Genomic DNA, 26,641 nt, shown 5'->3' on the forward strand with positions numbered 1-26,641 from the left:
GGATTTTAGACAAGATTACAACAAAAGCTATCCTTCTGGGTGCTGGGGGATTTTCTCCTTCACAGCTTCACCCACAACACCCAGGCACCTCAACGAGGAGCTGGTCCTGACTCCTCAGCCCTCTTCTCACTGGGGCCTTCTATTCTATGGGGGTTGGGGGTAATGGCAATAGGAGGGTCTCAGAGGCTTGTGTTTTTGGTGGACTGTAGACATCTGTAATTTTCTCAGCTGTATTCAGAGACACCTTGGATTGCTGGGTGTCATAGTTTGGATGTGAATGTCTCTCAAAGGCCCATATGTTAAAGGTGTGGTTTCCCAACTCATGGTGCTATTGAGATGTAGTAGAACCTTTAAGAGTTTGGGCCTAGTAGAAGGGAGTTGGATCACCTGGTGCATGTCCTTGAAGGGATTCTTGAGACCCTGGCCCCTTCCTCTCCCTTTGCTTCTTGGCTGCCATGAGGTAAAGCTTCCTCTTCCACATGCTCAAACCATGATGTTCTGACTCACCACAGGCCCAAAAAACCATGGCCAACTGACCATGGGTGGAAACCTCCAAAACTGAGCCAAAATTTTTTCCTCCTTGTAAGCTGATTATCTCAGGATTTTTGTCAGAGTGATAGAAAGTTTACTACCGTACAGGGCTCCCAGATATTCTATGCCAGTTTCAACCAGAGAAGTTCTACTATTATTTGCTTTATTTATAAATAAAAGCAGTTCTAGTTTTATTTTAAACTCCTTTTATTTTTGTGGGTTTTTAGAATTTAAAAATTACTTTTATTTTTGTAGGCGTTTAGAAGTGAAAACAACTGTGAGTATTCTAAGCACAAGCTGGATCCCCCACTGTCTGTGAGGACTGTGCTGGTAGAGAAGAAGACCTGGTACTTGGGAGCTCTTCTTGATGATACTGATTGGGTCAGACTTTCCTATTAGCCAAAAGTCAATTCTGAAAACCACTATGTCCAAGGTTTTCAGAATTGAGCAAGAGATTTGGGCATTCTGTATACAGTCAGGACACACCCACAGTGCTGCACCCTTGGAGAATATTTGTGCAGCAAGCACAGGACCTGGCCTCAGGAAACAAGAGAGTAGCCTGACTATTTACCTGAGCCCTGAGTGAGCTGGCTGTCGCCCTTCTATGAGGTCCTACAGCATGGTGCCTATCTCACAGGGATACTGGCTGGTCTGTCTTCTCAATAACTGGACATTCCTATGGAGTATGGACCACATTGCAATCAGCATCCCAGTGCCTGATACATCATAGGTACTAAATGTAGTGAATGCACTATTAAAAGGAAAAAAAGGACACTACTGCAGAATTGGACATCTTTAAAGAATGTGGAAGCTGATGGAAAGCAGCAGGAAGATTATCCCCTCCAGGGGCTGGGGCCGTGGCTCAGCAGTAGCACACTTGCCTGGCATGTGTGAGGCACTGGGTTTGATTTTCAGCACCACATATAAATACATAAATAAACTAAAGGCCTATCAAAATATATATATTCCCCTCCATGAGGAAATAAATTTGTGGAGATGGCTCCTGATTATTCTGTTGGAGGAAAGTGGTACCAGTTAAGTAAAAATAGTTCAAATATGCTGTGGTTGATAGGAGACATAGAAAGGTGAGTTCGCTTCCAGCTGAGGGTAGAAAAAGAACTCATGTTCTCTGGTCTTGAGGCCTTTTCCCTCTAATAATAAGAATGGATACCAACTTGGAAAATATACGGACAGGAAGGAAAGGGCTGATGAGTGACTGAGGCTGGGAGACTCCAAAATCAGTCCTGCTCTGAAAGAAGCATTTGATGACTTTCAGATGGGCCCCTAACTCCTCTATTACTCTAGGCACCTGAAACCCCTGACCACAGCTCACACTGGAGGAGATTTCCAAACCACCGCCATCTCTCCCTTTTACCCTGTTCCTCCTACCCTGAGATTGGCAGGGGAACATCATTCTAACAGCTTAATTCCAACTGGTAGAAAACCTCCTAGGAATAAAACAAATAACTGTCTTTTTAAATGAGCAAAAGAAAGACTTGGGGAAGAGTCAGAACTTAACAGAAACTGGAAACACCTTGCTGAAGGAACTAATCATGATGAGTTCCAGAGTGTGTATTAGGGTCTACTAAAATTGCTCTACAATCATCTTACCTAGGAAGGGAAATTAAAGTTACATTATGGAAAGAAAGGCATGGTCTCAGCCTTCAGAGAGGGGAAAATGCTCTGGATTGGATATGAAATGTTCCCCAAGGCCCATGTGCTAAAGACTTGGTTCCCTGGTTTGGTGCTACTGGCAAGTAGTGGAAACTTCAAGAGGTAGGGCCTATTAGGAGGCCTTCAGGTCATTGGGGACATGCCCTTGGAGAGAATATTGAGACTCTGGGCACTTCTTTTTTCTCTTTGGCATCTCAGTCATGAGGTAAATGGTTTTCCCATGTGCTGCCAACCACGATGTGCTACCTTATCATTGGCCCAAATGGAGGAGGGCCAACTGATCATAAATTGAAACTTCCAAAACTGTGAGCCCCGATAAACCTTTGTATTTGTTACAGTAACAGAAGGTGACTAACACATAGTAAAAGGGGTAATGAAGGTGAAAAAAGCAGAGATAATTGATTGATCGATTTTAGCAGTACTGACTATTGAACCCAGGGCCTCAAGCATGCTAGGCAAGTGTTCCACCACTGAGCTACATCTGTAGGAAGCAGAGATTCTTCATGCAGCAACCTCATTCATACCTTCAATGGTCTTACAGGCCTGGTCTAACTGAGGAAGTATGGGGAGATAAGCAGAGGAGGAAGGATCCTGAGATAGGAAAATTTCGTCTTATGCATGAAATGTGATTCTGGGGTAGAAGACCTGGTGGGAGTAGGGTAGTACCATGCTCAGAACAAGAACATAAACACCAAGCAGAAGTGGGTGCTGTTTAATCAGCCATAAGCAATGGACTTCCCAAGCAGCTATCAGGTGCTGAATTCCAAAAGATAATAGCTACAGCCAGAACATGCTAGGACAAAATCTGGAGACCTGAAGGGACCTGAGATTACTCAAGGTCAGAGGTGCTGTGGTACCAATGTTACATTCTCTGGTTGTCCTTCTGCAGATAAGTGTAGCCCCATAAATACCTGCTAATGCATTTCTAGGAAGCCTCTATTTCCCCTATAGGCTGCAAGCAAAGAACTAGAGCTGAAAGGAAAGGGGAAGAGAGATGACAGCAGGGTGAACACATATTGAGCATGTACTGGGCACATTACAGGAGGTAACTGCATTTACTATCATTTGCACTATGAAACTATTACTTCAATGTATTTTCCTAGTAATGACAGGAATTTTACATAATAGACTTAAGAATTTAGAAAAGAATAAACAAACACCAACAATTTTCCACCTTACTATCAGTGACAAATAAATTCAAATTAAAGGAACAAAATTCCATTGTATTTAACAACTTTATAAATGTTGTTGCTCTTCCTTCTTTTTAAAGCAAATTGCTCGATGTTAGTGATGAAATGGTGAAGGAGTTACCTATTCATGAAGGAGTTACCTATTATTTCTTCTCCTTCTTCTCCCTGCCCCGCTTCCTCTCTCTCTGGAAAGCAATTTGGAATAAATATGGAGAGCTTAAGAGCCTTAAAGAGATTTCACAATTGTTTCAATAATTTCTATTCTGCAAATCTACCCTAAGGACACAATCCCAAGGCCTGAAAAAAATATATATATTTCTGCCCATAGAGGTTTACTTAGAAGTTGACCTGTTGTGTCAACCTGATGTCTATAGTGGAGGACTCCAGAAGTGAATCACTCCTCTTAACAAATGGTTCTGGAAAAACTGGGTATCCACATGTCAAAGAATGAAATTGTACCTATATCTTATACAACAAAAACAACTCAGAATATGTTAAAGACTTGAATTTAAGAGCTGAAACTATGAAACTCCTAGAAGAAAACGTGGAAAGCTTCACAACATTGGTCCTAGCATACAACCAAAAGAACATGCCACAACACAAAAATAAAGTGGGACTACATCAAACTGAAAAAATTCTATGTAATAAAGAAACCAACCAACAGGATGAAGACAGCCTATGGAATGGGAGGAAATTTTTTCAAGCCATTTATCTGACAAGGAGTTAATATCTAAAATATATAAGGAACTCTTACAACTCAAGAACCAAAACCTTTAATAATCTAATTTTTAAATAGGCAAAGGATTTACATATCTATTTCTCCAAAGAAGACATACAAGTGGCCAACTGGCATAGAAAAAGATATTCAACATCACCAAATGTCAGAGAAATGCAAATCAAAACCACAATAAGAAATTTTATCACATAACTGTTAGATGACCACTATGAATAAAAGAACAATTGTTGGTGAATATGTGAGGAACTTAGAACCCTTGTACACTGTTGGTGGGAATGCAAATTATACTAGTATGGCATTATGTAAAAATGTGGATGTGTAACCGATGTGATTCTGCAATCTGTATTTGGGGTAAAAATGGGAGTTCATAACTCACTTGAAACTAATGTTTGAAATATGATATGTCAAGAGCTTTGTAAGGTTTTGAACAACCAATAGAAAAAAAAAGTGTATAGAGGTTCCTCAAAAAATGAAAAATGGAACTAACCTATCACCCAGTAATCCCACTATTGGGTGTTCATCCAAAAGAAGCAAGAATAGGATCTCAAAGCAATATTTTCATTACCATGTTTACTACAACATCCAAGAGGTGGAAACAACCTAAATGTTCATGGACAGATAAATGGATACAGAAAATGTAATGGAAGGGCTGGGGTTGTAGCCCAGTGGTAGAGCGCTTGTCTAGCATGTGTGAGGCACTGGGTTTGATCCTTAGCACCACATAAAAATAAATAAAATAAGGGCATTCTGTCCATCTACAGCTACCAAATTTTTTTAAAGATGTAATGGAATATTATTCAGCCTTAAAAAGAGGACATCCTGCTCTATACCACCAATGAAGACTTTGAAGACATTACAGTAAGTGAAATAAGCCAGTCACTAATACTGTGATTCTACCTATATGAGATATCTATAGTAGTCAAACTCCCTGAAGCAAAGTTAGAATAGTGGTTGCCAGGGGGTAGGATGAGAAGGAAATAGAAAGTTGTTCAATGGGAATGGAGTTTTAGTCATGTAGGATGAAGAACTTCAAGAGATCTACTGTACAACAACATGCATACAGCTAACAGTACTGTATGCTAAGAAATTTAAGGGGTAGAATTCACATTACATGCTATTTTTATTTAACGCACACACAACCATCCCCCACCCCATGAAGTATCGAAAAAACATTTATAGAGACCATCTTTAAAAGAGTCAAAGGCACATATTCAGAAAGACTTTGGCTTAAATGTTAAGTTGGAGGATGATCTTTTTAGGTCAAAATCTCTAGAAATCTTATGATTCTTCCCAAGAAACCATTAATATGTCCCTAAAACCTACATAGTCCAAAGACTATACATTAATTTTTAAAATATGAAAATGTAAGCACTAAAATGCATAAAAGACTAAAATAAAATTTTTTTAAATATGAGTAGATCCTAGGATCATGAGTGATTTCTTTAACATAAAAAGAAGTTGCTTTATGACACCAATATCGAGGGAAAAAGAGTATCTAATACTGATTAGAACAAATACTTAGCCTCTATTTCTTTTTTTTTCTTGGAAACTTAACAAAAAGTAAAGGTTTATCTTTGCCACCCTGAAGGAGTTAATATAACATGCTCAAAAAAACCAAAAAACAAAAATGTGCCTCCTCACAGGGAAGGGCTTGTGGTGTAGACATAGCACACCAATAACACGTAAGCACTAGATAATCAGGTCTGTATGAAATAATGAGTCACTGACAGAAATGTCTCCCTGACTCTGACCCAAGGGGAATCTCAAAATTGGCAGGTGAGGAAACATATTTGTGGGTAAAAAAAAAAACCCAAATCCAATAAACTATAATAAAAAGATGAAGATATTGAATTGAGAGTAGTTCCTCATACATCCAGTACCACATGAGTAAATTTTTCTTTCAAAGTGGGGAATACTTACTTTAAATAAAAATCTTCAGTTTTGTTTCCATTAAATGGGGGGAGAAAACCCCCATTTAGGTTAAATATTTCTTTTTCATGAACTGTTTACTCAGTTCTTAAAAATTAACAGCATCAAGATCCTAAAACATACAACTGCCATTTAAAAAAGGTAAACAGCAAGTGCATAATCATGGCAGCACAGCAAGAGAACACAGAGGAGAGAGAATAATTCTGATGATAAGGAAGGACAGGCTTCTTGGTGGTGACTTTAATGGTGGGGGGATGAGCAAAAGTGGGTTTTCCCAGAGAAAACAAAGAGGGAAGAAGGGGAGGTTGCTTCTGCAAAGAGAAACAGAGTGTAGAAGGAGCTAGGAAAAATGAAACACAAGTTGGGTCAGAATATGAAGGGTCCCAAAGGACCCTCTCAGGCATAAAATGCATAAAAAAGCATTAAAATACCTTTTTTCTGTGGGCGCTGCGGACACAGATGCAATGTTTTGGCAGGGGAGTTAACAATTGGATTTGTAAGGCTGAGTCCATGTGCCTGCTTCCTCCTTACTAATCTGCTGCAACCTAAAACTTCAGAAATCTTAGTGGTTAGCATCTGACTGACTACTTTAAAGGCTCTCCTTCAGAATGGAGATGGGTGGCTGTTCGCAAATTTTATTGATTCACCAGTGGTGTAGTGAGGAGGGACACTTACTCCCTACTCCTCATGTTTGCAGATGAAGAGAGGTCCTAGGAGTCACCCTCCTGGGTAAATAATAATGAGCATTGATGGTGAAATATTTCCAATATACCTTTGCTTAATGGGATACCAGATTAAACCATGCTGGAGAGCAATGGAAGGCAGTTCTCAGCTTCTATATTGGATATTTATCCATCAGTCTAAGTAGACTGCAAAATGAGCATGAAGATATTAAAAATAACTATGGAGGCCCAGGAGAATTCCCTGTGATAGATAAAAACAAGCCATGGACATGTTTACCATCTTGAAGAAATCTGGATTGTCCACAAGGAGTTGAATGCCTTGGAATGCAACATGCCTATCAGGTCTAGGCTCTGCCCACTGGTAGGATCTGAGATGAAATGAAAGGTGATATTTAAGAGCAGATAACCCTGCTGCACGACTATGAGCAGGTTCTTTAACCTTTCTAACTTGTCCTCATTATGTAATATGAACAACATCAATGATACACTTTACCATGTTGTTATGAAAAGTAAATTAGAGGGCCTATGAGGTTCAGTACAGAAATCAATAATTACAATATCATTATGAGGAGAGAGCTACATTTAGGATGGAAAGGTGACCAAGATGTTCTTTAAGGTCATTTTTTACACAAAGTGTAAACCCTTCACTGATGTATCATTAGACTTAAGGTTATTCTCTGCCTACAAATCATCCAATGAATAGCAGAACATGTGTAAAGATGCCTAGAGCATCCTGTGTACCGTACCCATGCACCAGAGTTCATGGGTAATTCCAAACAGATGAGGCCAGTGAATCACAAGGACCTTTCCCTGTGGACATGTGAACAGATGAAGAGATTTTTTTCCCCTTCCTATGATTGCCAACAAAGCAAAGGGTATAAAATCAGTTTACCTAGGTACTCTGACTTCTCTACTTCCTGATTAGAAAATAGAGATATTTGAAATGTTCCCAAAGAAATGATGTACATCTGAGATGGTAGAGATGCCCTGATCTGGTCACTTTGCACTATATGCATGCATTGAAATGCTTCATTGTAACCCATTAATATGTATAATTACTATGTGTCAATTAAAATATATATTAGTAAAAAATATTTGAAATGTTTCCACTTGTAGGATAATTCTGTTTTGCAGAAATGCCAACTGACTGTGCCAAATTCTTCCAGAAACTATTTCTAAGGGCCTTTTATAACATTTAGAGGCTCAATTAACCATTTCAGACCATTATCATAGTATTAAATGACTAATCAAAATATCTAACCAACAAGAATTATACAGATTTTCTATCTTGCACTTGGGATTCTTAGGTTCTAATTAACATTATTGGAAAACTTAAAATCTGGTTTCTAAACTTGAGGGGCCTCCAACAAGTCAAGTATCAACTGTTTTAATAATTAACAGATAACATGGTCAATGTTTTTCAAGAACTTCAAATACATTATCTCACTTGATATTTATCACAGAAGATAGGCAGGACTTATATTTTTATCTTAATTTGAAAGATGAGGGGAAACTTTTGAGCAGAAGTGCTAAGTCCAAGGTTTCATGTCTGATTAATAACAGCCAGAATCTGAACTCTTTTTGCCTTAGAATGAAGAACTCTACTGCTCAATAACTACTTCTAAAAGAGCGTTATTTATGCACATAGACTGGCTCTGTCATTATAGAATGGTATTCAATAAATATTGATGGATGACCTAAGTTTATTGTAACTCAGGACAATATTTTTATGATTAGTTTTAAATTTTAGTCAAAATTCAATAAGCATTTTTAGCTTAAGTAAAGTATATGAATACATATTTATAGCACACTATATATAATACTTAAGTCTGCAAATATTTTGTGGGTTACTGTCTGCTGGCAATAGAGTGGATAAATGCATCCTTCTGCAAATATGGCACTGTGCATGGCTCTTCAATTTCCTATTATGTGAAAAGATGACCTTGAGTAAAACCTCAGGAACGATATTAGATCACTTATCTCTGTCACTCTAGACACCAACAAAATAAATTATAGTAGGTAACTCCATAAATCATCTCAATACACACATTCTCACACACACACACACACACACATACACACACACACACACACACACACACACACACACACACACACCTTTTGCTTAAGTACTGCAACAACACAAGTAAATAGCTGTCCTTGGTCATTTTTCTCCAGAAAATTTTCATCAGACAGTTTTCTAAGAAAGTTAGGCCTTATGATATCCAATATGAATTGTAGGAATAGTTTCTTACAAGTTAGGATGTGCTTAATGTCAAGAGATTGAAATTGACCCTAATCTAGATACCTACCACAGAGCAGGTACTCAAACACAGGTAAATCAAAATACACATCCATCTCCTGATTCCATTAAAATCTACTTCAGAAAAAAAATATGGGTAATACTGGGATTTACAAATTGATGAATCCTATGGTTAACAGCTAAGACAAGTATTCCTAACTACATATACTTAATAGAATGATATCACAAATCAAAATACTATATACTTTCAGGTTTTCCCTATTATTTTTTTGCCAATACTGATTAATAACTATTTGCTTACAAAGATTTGCCACATTAGTAAGTATTTTTACCAGTTTTATCCACAACAAAATTTATTTCCCAAGTTTGGTCTATGTAAGATTATAACTGGTGTGAAATTCCTATCAAATGCATCAAACTCTTGGGAGCTTCACGTTTTTCTAATTTCAGACCTGTCCTGCCTAAAAAGGTCTATCTATATACCTTATTAGGTGAGGTCCAAAAATCAGTTCCAAGGTCTCTTGAGTGTAGCTTTTGCTTTAGAAAGAGACTTAATGCCTATAGACTCTTCAGGACCTCAACACTTATTGGTTGCAATTCATTTTTTTAAAGCTGGGCATATTGGAGACATGACATGGTGTTAAGTGAACGCTTTCTCAGCTATCATAACGAGCTCCTGTGGGGATTGCACAGACTCACTTTTGGCACGTGAGGATTAAATTCCACAGCTCTGTGAATGGCCTCTACTGCATTCATCTCTGCTGTGCTCAGCCCCCGCCGAGATGCAGCCTCGGGAGAGAATCTGAAAAGCAGAAAGACAAACACCATCCAGTTGGGACCACTGCTTGGGCATCAATCCAGAAAGGCATCTACACATCAAGGGCCCATAAAACCATAGCGAGCCAATGGCATTAGCTCTCCAAACTTCCACTACATGGAACCTCTGAGTGACCCCTCAGATGGAGGCCAGCAAAAACCCCAGCAGAAGCAGAAAGCGTGCTTGCATCTAATAGAGGCAGGAATTGAATTCAGCTGTCAAGTCTTTCTGTCTAAATAGCTAATCTAAATTTTCTATGAAGTACCTGCTTAGGTGAGGGGTCGGGGAAGGACTGACAAGGGCAGATAGTGTAGGAAAAAGAGAAAACCAGGTTACAGAAGAGCGCACTTGGTTAAAAACAGAACTGGGGAGAATTTTAAAGGAGGCTCCCAACCCAATGTCAGTGCTGCGATGGAAGGTTAAGTCTTTGCAGCTTCAGCCGCAGGCGAGCCTGCTTGGGCCGTCCCGGCAGAGGGGGTGCATGCCCAAACTGTGGGCGAGACACCTGCCCAGTGAATGAAAAAAACCAGACCATGCAATCTCTTTCTCACCTCACACCCAGGGCTAACTCCAGAGCTGTGCTTGGCAGGCAGACACCACAGGGGAAGCTGTGACAACCCTGGCCCTGCCCTCCCAAGCTGGAGTCGCTGTGTAGGGAGAAAAGATGTTGCAGTAGGTACTGGCGATCTACAGGATAAAAAAGAATGAAAGAAAATTACTTCGGTCTTAAAGTGCACACACACTTAACAGCAAACCTGTCTGACACAGCAGAGGCTGTTTCCTGTTCTCTGCTTTTCAGTGCTACAAGAGGAATTGTATCAGGGAAGTGGAAGCGTTTATGAACTCAAAAACAGTTAAGCCATCTCTACTCTTTCACCTGCCAGTCATCCCTGGATGTTTACAGAAATTCTACATGCCATAGTCACCTGCCTGAACAAAATGGGCAATGTCCCACTGAGATGGCATCTCAAAGGAAACAGACTCTGAGTGGGGAGCTGATGTGGAACTGATAAGGCAAAGACTGTGAGATGACATCCCCTAGGCCACACTGCATTATCCAGTCGTGGACTGTGGAAAGAAGAGGACTATCCAAAAAAAGAAAAAAAAAATAACAACAAAAGGACAGCATTTTTGTGGAAGTTCCAAGTAGGCCTTTTGGTATCTACTGTCTGACAAAAAGAAAAAAGTCACCTCAGAAGCACGGGCTTTCAATAATAAATCCTTCTTTAGGCACCCCACACCCTTACAATACCTGCGATACACATTTCCTCCTTCTAGTAGTGAAAGAAAAGATCAGCAGGATTTGGGAAATGCATGCTCATAAGCAGGAGTCTCATAGACTAGGAAACTTCCAGAGAAAGCCCTCAGAGGCAACACAGCTGAAGTCAGGGAGGCCATTGGTACCACACCAGTCATTGCTCACTTACTTGTCAGAGACAGCTCTTGCCTTGAGCAAGGCAGCTGTGTAGCATATTGTTGCCGACTTTGGTAAGCTTATATCTGTTAGAGAGAAAAAAAAGCAGGAGCTCTTGTAAGTTTGCCGTAAAAACAACAAGGATTTTCAATACATGAGCATTTTAATCATGCCAATGCAATGACGTACATATTAAGAATATTTAATGCACACCTTACATAAGAACTTCAGTTCTTCCTTACTATAACAAAGTGGTACATGAAACTAAGGTAATTCTTATTTTTGTGAACAATTCATATTTCAAATCTGACTCTTCGGTAATCATCTTCTGCTTTTAAATATGCATTTTCTTTGATATGCTGAGTTTAAACAGAGAATAAATATAAATACATAAATTTAATTATTACATGAATACCTGTGATATGAAAGGTAAATAGAAACTTTTTGTCAGTTATAAAAATTAATTTAACATGCATATGAAATACTAATATGAAGAAAAAAATTATCTAAATTTTTTTTATTGTTGGTCGTTCAAAACATTACATCTTTCTTGATATATCATATTTCACAGTTTGATTCAAAAGGGTTATGAACTCCCATTTTTACCCCGTATACAGATTGCTGAATCACATCAGTTACATCAATTACATTTCCATTGATTTACATATTGCCATTCTAGTGTCTGATGAATTCTGCTCTCTATCCTATCCTCTACTATCCCCCCTCCCCTCCCCTCCCCTCCCTTCCCCTCCCCTCGTCTCTCTCAACCCCCTCTACTGTAAAACATTTCTTCCACTTGTATTATTCTTCCCTTACCCCTCACTTCCTCTTGTATGTAATTTTGTATAACCCTGAGGATCACCTTCCCTTTCCATGCAATTTCCCTTCTCTCTCCCTTTCCCTCCCCTCTCATCCCTATTTAATGTTAATCTTCTTCTCTTGCTCTTCGTCCCTACTCTGTCCTTAGTTACTCCCCTTATATCAAATAAGTCATTTGGCATTTGTTTTTTAAGGATTGGCTAGCTTCACTTAGCATAATCTGCTCTAATGCCATCCATTTCCCTCCAAATTCTATGATTTTGTCATTCCTTAATGCAGAGTAATACTCCATTGTGTATAAATGCCACATTTTTTTTATCCATTCATCTATTGAAGGGCATCTAGGTTGGTTCCACAATCTTGCTATCGTGAATTGTGCTGCTATGAACATCGATGTAGCAGTGTCCCTGTAACATGCTCTTATTAGGTCTTTAGGGAATAGACCGAGAAGGGGAATAGCTGGGTCAAATGATGGTTCCATTCCCAGCTTTCCAAGAAATCTCCATACTGCTTTCCAAATTGGCTGCACCAATTTGCAGTCCCACCAACAATGAACCAGTGTACCCTTTTCCCCACATCCTCGCCAGCACTTGTTGTTGTTTGACTTCATAATGGCTGCCAATCTTACTGGAGTGAGATGGTATCTTAGGGTGGTTTTGATTTGCATTTCTCTGACTACTAGCGATGTTGAGCATTTTTTCATGTACTTATTTGATTGATTGTATGTCCTTCTCTGAGAAATGTCTGTTCAGGTCCTTGGCCCATTTGTTGATTGGGTTATTTGTTGTCTTTTTGTCTAATTTTTTGCGTTCTTTGTATACTCTGGATATTAGGGCTCTATCTGAAGTGTGAGGGGTAAAGATTTGTTCCCAGGATGTAGGCTCCCTATTTACCTCTCTTATTGTTTCTTTTGCTGAGAAAAAACTTTTTAGTTTGAGTAAGTCCCATTTGTTAATTCTAGTTGTTAACTCTTGCGTTATGGGTGTCCTATTGAGGAATTTGGAGCCCGACCCCATAGTATGTAGATCATAGCCAACTTTTTCTTCTATCAGACGCCGTGTCTCTGATTTGATATCAAGCTCCTTGATCCATTTTGAGTTAACTTTTGTGCATGGCGAGAGAAAGGGATTCAGTTTCATTTTGATGCAAATGGATTTCCAGTTTTCCCAGCACCATTTGTTGAAGATGCTATCCTTCCTCCATTGCATGCTTTTAGCCCCTTTATCAAATATAAGATAGTTGTAGTTTTGTGGATTGGTTTCTGTGTCCTCTATTCTGTACCATTGGTCCACCCGCCTGTTTTGGTACCAGTACCATGCTGTTTTTGTTACTATTGCTCTGTAGTATAGTTTGAAGTCTGGTATTGCTATACCGCCTGATTCACACTTCCTGCTTAGCACTGTTTTTGCTATTCTGGGTCTTTTATTATTCCATATGAATTTCGTGATTGTTTTATCTATTTCTACAAGAAATGCTGTTGGGATTTCGATTGGCATTGCATTGAACTTATAGAGAACTTTTGGTAATATCGCCATTTTGATGATGTTAGTTTGGCCTATCCATGAACAGGGTATATTTTTCCATCTTCTGAGGTCTTCTTCTATATCTTTCTTTAGGGTTCTGTAGTTTTCATTGTATAAGTCTTTCACCTCTTTTGTTAGGTTGATTCCCAAGTATTTTATTTTTTGGGGGGATATTGTGAATGGAGTAGTTGTCCTCATTTTCGTTTCAGAGGATTTGTCGCTGATATACAGGAATGCATTTGATTTATGCGTGTTGATCTTATATCCTGCCACTTTGCTGAATTCATTTATTAGCTCTAATAGTTTCTTTGTAGACCCTTTTGGGTCTGCTAGGTAAAGAATCATGTCATCTGCAAATAGTGATAATTTAAGTTCTTATTTTCCTATTTTTATGCCTATCTAAATTTTTAAAAACCTGCACAGCTAAATAAATTATCCTTCAGTGGTCAGATTTGAGCCAAATTTCCTTTGTATTAAATTTCAAGACGTTCATATTCAGTTTTTAATAGTGCTTATTGGAAACATAAAAGTCAAACTCAAGGAAATATGCCTGTTTATATATAATATATATTTGCATTATATATTATATATATGCATTATATGTAATATTTTTGTATATATATATATATATATATTTGTAAAGAGTATATAAACATGGAATCTTTAGGGAAGGATAAAAGTTTTGCTCATTCAAATCCCTGATAAATCTCCTTTCATGTGAAGTTGAATTTCCAACCAGAATAATAGTTCCTTTTAGTTTTTTAGAAAACCTCAGAAAGAGTGGTGGGGGCAGGTAAGATATTCAGATAACAAGTTGAAAAATAAAGTATAGGGTACAACTAAAAGTCTGACATAACTATCCTATGTATATATATGAGTACTCCACAGCGAATCTCCACATCAGGTACAACCACAAGACTGGGATCCTAATTAGAACAAGCTATACTCCATGTTTATATAAATATATCAATATATACTCTATTGTTGTAACTAAAAAGAACAAATAAAAAGAGTAGATCAACTCAAAGAGGGCAGTTCCTTTGGGGGATATATTTGTTCTTAAATAATAATCTGGGTTTTTTTCTTAGAATAGGGTGAATTAGTATTTCTTTAGCACTTATAACCTAAATTATGCTATGATATAGGAAGACGTTCTTAACTAAAAATAGGTTAAAAAAATGTTATTTCCAGTTGCTGCAAAATTTACTGTCGGTTAGAGGAGCTCTTAACACCTGGAATGCCCTGTAAGTTTCTTCATAGAGCTGTTTTCAACTTAGAAAGGTTTATACTACAGTAGGACTGAAAAGGAAAGGCCAAGAATTAGCTGATAGCAGAACAAGGAAAGAACAACAAGTATTTACCATGAGGTCTAGCCTGAGAAATTTCTCTTTGTGGGAAATGTTAATGACAATGATAAAACACAATTATAGAAAATATTAAAGACAAGCATTGAGAGCAGATCTTGTGGCTGACTTAACTTCACTTGGATATTCTCTTCCATGATAATCAGGTAAATTATGTTTTCTTGCATTAGTGTGAGCTGGTGATCAGCAAGAGGCTATGGGAGCTGCCCCTCTAGCCTGTCTATTGTGTAATGTCAGAAACTGCATGTGGGCAAGCTCATTGGTGATAAGAATAGCCTGCGGACATAATAAACTTTATTCTTATGATTTACAGAACTGAAAAGCTTCTTGTGACTCAACAGTAAGAATCCAATGTGTGTCATTTGACTGCAAACCTCTACATGTGAGAAGGTCCTTACCATCTTCTACATAAAGCACCCCTACATCAGCCTTGTGGGAGGATGGTTCTTTAGGACAAGATGGTCCTTCATCTTCTGATCAGCTCACTTAACATTATCAAGTTCCTTCCTTGCCACTGCCTTCCTCCCTCCCCTAATGGTTTTCTGTAGTGCCATAAACAGACTAAGCCTTTGCAAGGATATAGTACCAGCCTAGAACTAAAGGAGAAAGAGGAGTTTATAGTCTGAATCTCATAAGTTGTATTCAAGCAAAATTCCCCCAACACACGCATACTACAGAGTGGTGTGAATGGTGTGCTTATGACCAAGAAAAGAATGTCAGGCTCAGAGGTTTGACTTGCTTTTCTAACATCTAAACACTTAGCAGCTTTCCAGTGTGGACAATCAATACAGGAAACATCTTATTTTCTAGGGTCTCTCAGTGATTGCTATTAAAAGCTAATTTTTAAAAAACTGTATTTTTTATACATTTTATATATATAAATGGTCTAAGTCCTGTTGCCCAGTTACTAATATGGCATTATGTAAACCTGTGGATGTGTAACCGATGTGATTCTGCAATCTGTATACGGGGTAAAAATGGGAATTCATATCCCACTTGAATCTAAAGTATGAAATATGATATGTCAAGAGCTTTGTAATGTTTTGAACAACCAATAATAAAAAAAAAAAGTCCTGTTGCCGCCTTTCCTGGTATGATCCAGGGGTCAAACTGGTACCTTTCTGTGTAGAGAGGACCACAAAAAACCCAAGGAAGGAGCTGAGGCTGCAAAATGATTATAATCAATTGAAAGTGGAAGAGCAAGACAGAGCCTCACCCAATAAACTAAAGAAAACCTCTTGTTAATGAACAATTTCTCAATGAGAAGGATAAAATTTTGATTACCTAATCAACAAATAGACATTTTTAACCAGATAGAAATTCAGAAAAAAAAATATAACTGAGGTGTTCCAGCAAGGACTAGAGATGCCTAATCAAAGGAGTCTTTAATCCAGAACCGTACTCCACTCTCTCATACAATGTAAATGTTCCTGTTCCATTTTTCTAGATGTAAATGTTCTATTGAACATTTGTACACATAGGAATAAGTAAAATATGCTTATAAAAATGAATTAATATTAATTTTTAGAAGAATTTATATGCAAAGTAGTAAAATGAAAAGACTAAAATAATATATATACCAAATATCAATATTGGATTTTTTTTCTGAAAAATAGTATTATAGGCAATTTTTTCTACTGCTTTTTCTCTATTTCCAAAGTTTCCTGTGATTTACATATAAAACTGAATTTTTAAAGAATAACAATATGATGATGCTAGAAAGAAGAATTTTATTCTATAAAGTGACTGGAGCAAGCTCGTGGGAAAATATACTGGTGAGCCAGACACAGTACAGACAATGGTATGAAGCACAATCAGCCTGTAGATCTGTCAAGTACACCTAAACACCCCAGTGAAAGTCAGTGTGCTCCTTTGGCAGTGTGCCTGCCCCAGGACATCACCTCATTTACATATTTTAATTTAATTTCTGCCTAACATCCAAATCAGAGCCAGAAACTGATATGTGGCTTACTTTTAAGAAAAACCACATATACTACCTTCTAGGAGAATTAATTAAGATAGGCTGCTTGCCTTCTGAGCCCTACATCTTTTATTCCTACCCCACCTTCAGAAGGCTGAGACTTGATTATTGGTGCCTACTATAATTTTTTTTAATTTTAATAATAATTTTTAAATTTATTATGTTCCATGCTCACAAGAATTTGTGAAGAAGTACCAAGAGACCTCTGAAGGCTTCACTCAAGTTCAGCTTCCCCCAGTAGTGACATCTTGTATAATTATAGTATAACATCAAAAAAAAAGAAACTATAACATTGGTATAGTACTTGAAGTAAACTACAGGTATTGATCATTTTTCACCATTTTTATATGTGTTCAAGGGTGCATCTACATGCAATTCAATTTCATCCCATATTTAGATTCCTAGAACCACCACCACCAAGGTACAGAACGGTTGCATCACAAAGATACTTCCCTGTGCTTCCCCTTTATATCTGACCCTCCTTGAGCTTCCTCCTGCATCCCCTGATGACTCTAATCTGTTCTCTATATTTCTTTTTTTTTAATTGGTTTTTGAGGTGCTGGGTTGAACCCGTAACCTCGTGCATGCCAGCTAGGCAAATGCTCTAGCGCAGATACATCCCCAACCTTGTCCTCTACAGTTTTGACTGCCTACCATGATTTCATGGCTTTTACCACTACCAAAACGAGTAAATGGTACAAAGAAGAAGGTAGCTTTCAGCAGTGATGAAAATGTTAGTGTCAGAAGTTTTCAGCAGAGAATAACAAATCATCTGCTTTCCAATACTGCCTGTTATTTTCTCAGAAATTTTATTTTGAGGAAGACTCAATGATCGTTATAAGTAGTTAGCTTTGTATAAAAAAACTCTTTAACTCTGTAGTGTATTTTTGCCTTTTGCAAATGGCATTAAGCTGTGATTATTACCCACAAGTCTTAAGAATTACAATTCAGGTTAAGTGTACGCTCAGTGGTAGAGCACGTGCTTAGGATACACAAGGCCCTGGTTCAATCCCCACAAAACACACACATTCACACACAAAGCTCAAGGAGGAAACAAAAGGAAAGAATATAAATAAATATCACATAATTCCATCATTCATTGCAGAAACAAGGAATGCTAAATAAATGTTTCTCACTTAATCAAAGCTGACCTGCTGGCATTAGCTCAATTTCTCTTTTACTTCTTTCCCTGCTTGTGTTCATACAAGTCCTTTCATGAAGGGGAAAGAAATTTCCCCAAGTGTGTTAGGAATGCAAAAATCAAATTGTCATAAAAATCTTTCATTAAAAGCTACCATCCTGAACTTCACATAAATTAAATCAGAGAGTATGCGTCTGTCAAGGTTTGGATATGAGGTGTCCCTCCAAATTCCTTGTGGTAATGCAGGAATGTTGGGAGGTGAAGTGATTTGATTGTGACAGCAGTACCCTAATCAGTCCATCTTGGACTGACTTGTCCTCTTCCCTGTGGCTCTTCCCCCCTTCTCCCTCTCTGCTTCCTGGTTACCATAAATGGAGAAGCGTTCTTCTACTGAGTCCTTCTGCCATGAAGTTCTGCCTCACCTTTAGTTCAGAGAAATTAACTTGACCAATCATGGACTAAACCTCTGGAACCATGAGCCAAAATAAACTTTTCCTTCTCTAAATTGTTCCTGTCAGGTATTTTTGTTACAGAGAAAAAAAAAACCTGACTAACAATACTCTTTTATATATGGCTTCTTTTACTCAGCATGATATTTTGAGATTCAGCCATGGATTCACATATATCAGTACAGCATTCTTTTTCCTTGCTGAGTATTATTTCATTGTGTGGATATATTCATGTTTATCTATTCTCTTGGTAATATTTGTATTATCTTCCAGGTTTAAGTTAGATGAATAAGGCTGCTGTGACCATTCTTGTGTAAGTTAAACAACAAAAATAAAACCAACATTTCACTTCTCTTGGATCTGTAACTGGAAATGGAATTACTTGATCAAAAGGGAGAGATTTGTTAAACTTCACTGGAAACTGCTCAACAGTGTTCTAAAGTAGTTGCATGAAGTTTGGAAAACTAATATTTGATGATAGAGATCAGGAAAGTTGTTACTTCTGGGCTGTAGAGCAGTTATTGGCTGGAAGAGGGTATGAGGCAACCTTCTGAGATAGTGGAAAGTTGCATGTTTCATTCTGGGTGGTGGTCAGATGGGTGTATACATAAGTACAAAGTCATTTCTCTCTATACTTAAGACTTGTGCATTTTACAATATGTAATTTCTACCTCAATAATTTAAAAATAAACCCTACAACCCCGTGTTCACCTGAAGCTGTCTTACCAGTTGAGTCTCTGAAACAGTTTTCTGTTTATCATTCTGCCCCACTCCATTCGCTCTATGAACACTTATCCAGAATCACTAATTTGACCTTCTATTACAAAACATAATCCAATTATGTCTCAAGTCAGCCTTTCAAACATTCAGTGATTAAAATATCTCCTCTGTACCACGTTTTTTCCCCCTAGGATACCTCCAGCTCCTCAATTAACATATTTTCAAGAATTTCTCCACCTATTGTTGTTATTGGACAATGGGCGATTTTAAAAAATGAGAATTAGAAATGTAAATCATCTTTTAAGTCTCCTAAATCTGAATGGCACAGAGCTCAGAGGAAATGCGCAGTCTGAGGAGCTGTGGTGACTACACCTCCCTGAACACCACTCGGATAACCCCGGTTTTGAGCAGCTGGGACCCCTCATTTGTTCCTATGATTCTGTGGCCATCGAAACCCTTCAGATTCAATCCAGGTTGATATCAGCCAAAATTTATTCTTTCCTCTTTCATGTAAACCATGAAAGTTTTCTGAAATTTTGAAAGCCGATAGGCAGGATTTCACATTTGACTCCATTAAATTTTAAATCTTAAAATTATACCTTTATCATTAAATTCTAAGGGTTTCAGCACATCACTATAGCATATTTGTCATCTTTTTGATTGAGGCTACCACCAGCAGCTCTGTACCATCTGTACATTTCACAGGCATGCTTCCTCCCATACGATCAGTACCATCATCCAAATTGCTGCTAGTGGGCTGGGGTTGTGGCTCAGTGGTAGAATGCTCGCCTAGCACACGTGAGGCACTGGGTTCGATCCTCGGCACCACATAAAAATAAAAAATAAAGGTTACTATGTCCACCTACAACTAAAAACAAATATTAAAAAAATGCTGCTAGCATTCAGCCAGACTGCGGCAATTCATCAAGGGTTCACTAAGGGGAAGTCACTGGGAAGTCACTCTTATTCACATTATCCTATTCAATCCTCAGAGTAACCCTGTGAGACAGGGTTTCATAGTAGGGGATAAGGAAGCACAATATAGTTAAGAAATATGCAAATATCACACAGCTAGCATATGTGTGGTGTGTGTGTGTGTGTGTATAATTTGTCCACAGCACTTTAACTGTGCTGCACTATCTCCAAGTTCTGATTAAACAATAACAATAACGGTAATACCAAGAAAGAACCTGGGAAAAGGATTCTAGTGATCACCATCAATCTGCAATTATCTGCAATGATACATGTACAACTATTTATTAATTAGGTATTGTGACCATATTGCTTCATGTTACCTCAAAGAATAGCATCAAAAATATTATCAAATGGTTTTTTTAAATAAAGATATAAACTCTTCTATCATATTCCTCCAATTTAGATTTTTAAAATAGCTATTTAAACTAATAAGATATACTTTTAAGTACTACTGTGTAGACTCTAAATATTTTCACATCCCTTATCTCATCTGTGTTTATTTGCTAGAGCTTCTTTTGTATATTCATGTTGAATCTTTAATCACTTACTTTTCTCTTAAGAATCCATAAACTATAGAAACATATTTTCTAGAATTTTGCTGGGATTTACTTATTTGCTGAAAATCTAAGAAATGAACCAAAGTATTGAAGGAAATGGAAAACAGAATGAATAGGTATTAATACAATATTTTATGCTCCAAATAGTACTACCAGAAGACAGAAGCAAAGAATTAGACATTAGCCCAGGACAGCCATTGTCATTCCCTTCAATGTCTTTTTCTTTTTCAGATGAAGAAATACAAGCCTAGAGGAGCTAAGGGATATTCTTAAGAGCTACCAGCTAACGACTAGCAGGGGGGTCCTGGAGATCATGTCCTACCCGTGTTGCCCCTGTCTAGGACTGCTAGTAATGACACTGGCTTTTACTTTCCCTGACATCTTTCTCATGCTTTCTTCTAGTTCTACTTGGCATGTGGGGGAACAGCTCTCAAGCTGTTCAAGCCTCAAGACTTAACTTCCGCTGGACTTTCCTAAACACCTGCATATAGGTTTTTGCCTCACTTGTATATACTGACTTAGCTACTTGTCATTCTGATGTTTTCACATACTTCAATCATTTGTACTTCTTTTGCATCTTTTCCACCGGGAGTAACCATAATTTCATCATTTAGAGTCTCCCATCTCTCCTGAATCATTTCCCAGTTAGAAAACAAACCTTTATATAGCCTATGCCAAATCATGACAGCACATAGTAGGTTATATTTATTGAATCTCTATCTATAGGTTCATATTTATGTTTCCTTTGAATTAATTAAAAAGAACATGGCTTTGGCTTTTTGTTATTGGGTTTTGTTTGGGTTTAGATTCAAGGATGTATCTATGATTATTCTCCTTTTGTTTATGATTTCTATAACCTCCACTAATAGTTCTTCTTTTTGTAGAAATTATATCCAGGGTGTTACTCATGGGCTTTTTCTACTTTATCAGGACCTGAAGTGTCAACAATGCCAAAGTTGATTAGATGCTTTGTTTTAGCAAATGAAACTTGTAGATCTACCTTGACAGGAATTGATATCATGGATTTCATTTTCAATTTCAACCTTTAATGTAAAGGATAGGTAAGTACCCCACCTGTTCCCCACCTTTCACATTTCTCCTCCTCATGACATTGTTACAACCCAGCAGAAGTATGTAGGTATTGATGGATTACGTGGTCACTGGAAGCCTCTTCCTCATGTCTTAGTTACTCCCCTGAAAGATTATCTGAGGTTTGTGCTGTGTCTACATCAGCCTCAATTTGCCGTAGTGAAGAGATCACCAGAGAGCAAATGAAAATAAGTGGTTATAGTTTAAAACAGAAAGTTTTTTTCACCCAGGAGACAAAAAAAGTCTCAGCATTGGAATTCCTGTTTTTTGTTTAAAGAAGAAAAACCAAATTCTACTAACAATTTTATACTAGTGTTGGAAAACCTTGCAAATCCTTCCCTCAATAAAACAGTGCTTCAAAACAGTGTCTGAAATCACCTCTGGGCCCTCTTCAATGTGCTCCAGTCTTTCAGGTCTGAGAGCTTTCACTTTGTGTTGGACTCTCAATAACTTTGAGCCACACAAGGACAAATGTGAAGCCACAATGCCACTCTCAATGTGGAGTCAGATTAAAGCCTTCCTCTGCTGAACTTGCTACCAGGTCTCTCAAAGGCCTTTAGAATTAAACTGGAGCTAGACTCAAAGTCCTTTGAGGTCTGGACCTTGGTTAACTCACCTAAGGCATCTTTGTCCTGCAGCATACCCATTCTCCATCTCTCTGCTCTGTGGGATTCAAGGAGTACTCCACGTAAGATACAGCAATCGTTGTTATGGTGTAGACATGAAATGTCTCCCAAAAGTTCATATGTAAGATAATGCAAGACTGTTCAGAGGTGAAATGATTGGGTTACGAGAGTTTTAACTGCTGACGTGGATTAACTGGATGGTAACTGCAGGCAGGTAGGGTCTGGCTGGAGGAAGTAGGCCATTGGGGTGGTACCTTTGTGGTTTATATTTTGTCCCTGATGAGCAGAGCTCCTCCTTCTCTCTCTGCTTCCTGGCTGTCATGAACTGGCAGCTTTCTGCCATTACACCCTTCTACCATGATGTTCTGCCATACCTTGGGCCCAGAGCTACAGTCAGCCAACCATGGACTGAACCTCTGAAACTCTGAACCAAAATAAACTTTTCCCCTTTTAAGTTGTTCTTCTTAGGTGTTTGAGTCACAGTGACAAAAAACAAACAAACAAACAAACAAACACAAAAACTGACTAAAAATAAATTGTGCCCCTGAAATTCTAATGTGCTCTTTTTGGCCTATGCATCTTCACTGTCTGGTTCAGTTCAGATAGCACCTCCTTTGGGAAGGTTTCTCTCACTTCCCCTTGCTGGGTGAGGCATCCATTTATTCTTGGCTTAAAGTCTATCAAATTCCTTATACCTAGGGCAATTGTTCTTTGCCTTATTTGCTACTCCTACTTTCACAGTATTCTTTAGGAGTAAATCTGTGTTTCTTTATCACTTTCAACCCACAACACAAAACAATGTTTAAACTATAATTGGTAGTCAGTGTTTGCTGAATGAAATCCTGAATAATGTACTAAAATCTCAAATCCCTTGATAGCGGCATCCTTCTATTTAGCTAAACAATTTAGCTCCTGGAAACCAAATTGGTCAGTGTTGTTGGGAGTTTTAAGAGGGAGTCAGAAATGCATTATTTCTCAAAATGTGTTAACCACATTTGCCTTTGTGGAGTCCCAGCACAATGCACTGTGTTGGTTCACTAATCTAGATGTCGGTTTGAAACAGCAGTGGAATACTTCCTTCCTGCAGTAGGAAGAAAAAATTTGTAAAAGCTGAAACAAGGTTGAAGAAAAGTAGAAGAATCTTTGGCTAGAACAAGGAAGGCCAGCCACACCTCTCCTTGCTCCTTAAGGACCCTTTATTGGAAGGATTCTGCTGCAAGTAAAGGTCATCATAAGAAGAATTCCTCTGTAGTTTTCAAAAGTCATAAATGGCTCATAATAGCAAAAATCCAATGCAATAATCTTGGGGGAAAAAACTTGTGGGGTAAAAGTTTAGATAGGATAAAACAATTTTTAGTGATTTTTTTCAGCTAATTTCTTAGGTTCATCCAAACTGTAGCTTAAAATGAGTTATTACTGTTCCTGTGCATGAGATAAGTCAATTGAGGGTCAGTTTTCATATCTATGTTTCTAAAATTTTTTAAGTGGTAGTTTCCAACAGATAAATAAATCTCAAACTTCTTCACAAATGAAGATACTATGCAATAGTGGCATGGACATCTACTGATTCAGTCATTGACCATAGATGCTCCAAATGACTACCCTATTACACAGAGGTCTGAGATTAAAGGACATAGGGCTTACTCTCAAAGACTTCATTCTTTGAACTGGTTATAGCAAGTTCCTAACAGATAAACTGTTTCATCTTCATCAAACACATCACTTGTGTGTGTGTGTGTGTGTGTGTCTAATATCTTTCTCCATTAGCATGAAAATGTGGTGACACATACTAGGTCATATCTGTATCTGAATCCAGAAGTACCTTATAGTATCTTTAACATAAGGATTTGATAGATCTTTGATGGAATAATATGAAAAAAAATCCTAGTTACTCTATGTAACCTTTTAGGATTGTAAAGTACCAAGTGCTCGTAGAATACCCCAATTTGAAAATCCAAAATCCAAAATGCTCCATTATCCAAAATGTTTTAAGCAGCAAAGAAGTTTTGAATTATGGAGCATTTTGATGTCAGATGATCAACTATACAAACATTCCAAAATAAAAAACCAGAAAAACAAAAAACAAAACCAGCCTGCAAAATCTGAAATAGTGGTGATTCCAAGCATTTTGCATAAGGGATACTCAACATGTATCCCTTTTCTTGGTCAAGCAACAAATTGACCAGACATATTTGAAGTTCATGTTAATCCAACACATGTGTCCTTCACAGATGCTTCTGGAACCATGAAAGAGACAAACAAAAAATGGGGGCAGGGAATGAAGACAAAAGCGGCCCACCTCTTCTTCGTAACCTGTTTGTGGATTGTGATGTGTTGTTACTATTCCATTTTTTAATGTGGATGTGCTACATAAATTTCTCTCTTTACTCTTATTTATGATATTATGCAAAGAAGACAATAGAACTACAGAATCCTTTTGCCTCATGATAAAAAAATCAATTCAAGGCCCTCTTTCAACCAGAGGGGAAAATTCACTGAAAAAAATAAAAAGGATTGACACACAAGAACCCAGAAAAAAATTTGCCACCTGGGATTTTGATGATTCAATTCGGAAATTCTACATGACCTTAGTAATTTTGGTCAGGAGGAAGGGCAGGCTACACACGTTCAACTACACCCAGAAAATTTCATTGTGTGCTACAAAGCCAAACACCAGATGTTATTGCAACTTTTGGACTGGATTGCCCATGGAGGTCTGTCAGAGGGCCCTTCTGTGGCTGGTGCCTTGAAGCCAAACACGGCAGTTTCTGTGGTGCTAATGGCTGGCTGGGGAGGAATGCTACCTTGGTAAATTAGGATAACTGGGCAATAAGGATTACTAAAGCCAACATAAATATACAGGGTTTGTGCATGTGTCAACTATGTGAATTACAGATGTATGCACTCATGGAATGTCTTCTCCATCATGAAAGAAGTTTCCCATGCACACAGTCCTTATTGAAATGACATTTATCATCAGAACTCTTATAGTCCTTCACCTGACAGCCTATCATTTGCTTTAAAGTAACCTTTAAGGCTAGTCTTCTTGGCAGATCTACCTCTTGGTGTCCCAATCAGCAGAGTATTTAGTCCAAAGCTTTGAAGAGCTATCATTTCTCAGCAACTCTTGATTATTTTCTTCTTTGAAGTAGCAATGTGGTTCATTTGCTCATCTTTTACATAAGTATTATCTTCAAGCACATTCTTGATCTTTTAAATAACAGCAAGCCCAGAGAAGGGAGCTGGTCTAGGTTTAGAGCTGCTAAAAGGGATTGGCAGTACTCCAAACATTTTTTTTTTTTTTTTGCAAATGTAGTCTAATTTTATAGTGAATGTTTCCAAAGTTGCTTGTGCCTGTGGCATCAAAATTCACATCTTACACTTGACCAAAAGACACTGTTTTGGAGGTGTGGGCAGCCTGACATGTAGAGTGCTGATGAATACAGATCTCATTCCCTGGTCTTCCTAATATCTCAAATCCCTCTATCCTTGCTTACTCCTCAAACATAAATGGAAAACAGACTAACAAAAAGACAGGGTATCCAGTGACCATTTCAGTGATGATAGTTAAATAACTTTTGCTGATAATAAGGCCTCAGGCCATGAAAAAGGTTTATGAAATTTTTACTTATAACTACATGCTTACTCTGCAAAACAATATCAGCAAAAAGCTTATTCTCTGAATAGTCTGAAAATAGGTTCCCTAATGGCTTTCTTTACAACTTCTGTTTTCAATCTACTGTGATGAAAATATTTCCTCCAGTGTTAGAAACACACCCCATTCTAAAAAGTATACCCTTTGCATATGACCAGATGGCAGATAATAATGATAATTTAGGATGAACTTGATGGCATCAATAAAAATGGTATTGATATAGTTGTTGCATTTATATATATTCATGATAATAAAAAAGACCAGTTGTTCCTTACAAAGAAGTTTTTGCCCCCAAATTTAGGACAATCACAAAATGATTTAATGGCATAAATATCCAAAAGAGCTTGGATCTCTATTTCCATTGGTGCAAATTACTCGAAGGCTGAAGTTGTTCTGAATGCAAAGAAATGATCTGTCTTTTGACCAGGAATAAAAATCCCTGGCATTTCTGTTTTCAGGTTTCCAAAAATTTAAGAATTAATAGAGATAAATTTAAGTATTTGAG

General features: G+C 37.8%; 1 protein-coding gene and 1 long non-coding RNA gene across 10 annotated transcripts in view; one reads left to right on the forward strand and one right to left on the reverse strand.

Annotated features, from left to right (window-relative positions):
• Window positions 1–26,641, reverse strand: part of St7 (suppression of tumorigenicity 7) — a 261,881-nt gene that overhangs the window by 28,765 nt on the left and 206,475 nt on the right. For all 9 annotated transcript variants that reach the window (XM_078040323.1, XM_078040322.1, XM_078040324.1 and 6 more), the window contains 2 exons: window positions 11,251–11,323; window positions 9,706–9,808 (listed from right to left, as the gene is read on the reverse strand). In XM_078040323.1, coding sequence (XP_077896449.1) covers window positions 9,706–9,808; window positions 11,251–11,323 — 176 coding nt within the window. The remainder of the gene's footprint in view (window positions 1–9,705; window positions 9,809–11,250; window positions 11,324–26,641) is intronic.
• Window positions 1–26,641, forward strand: part of LOC144375428 (uncharacterized) — a 78,895-nt gene that overhangs the window by 14,363 nt on the left and 37,891 nt on the right. The window lies entirely within an intron of this gene.

The sequence above is a fragment of the Ictidomys tridecemlineatus genome, chromosome 2, assembly GCF_052094955.1.
Source record: "Ictidomys tridecemlineatus isolate mIctTri1 chromosome 2, mIctTri1.hap1, whole genome shotgun sequence".
Taxonomy (NCBI): Eukaryota; Metazoa; Chordata; class Mammalia; order Rodentia; family Sciuridae; genus Ictidomys; species Ictidomys tridecemlineatus.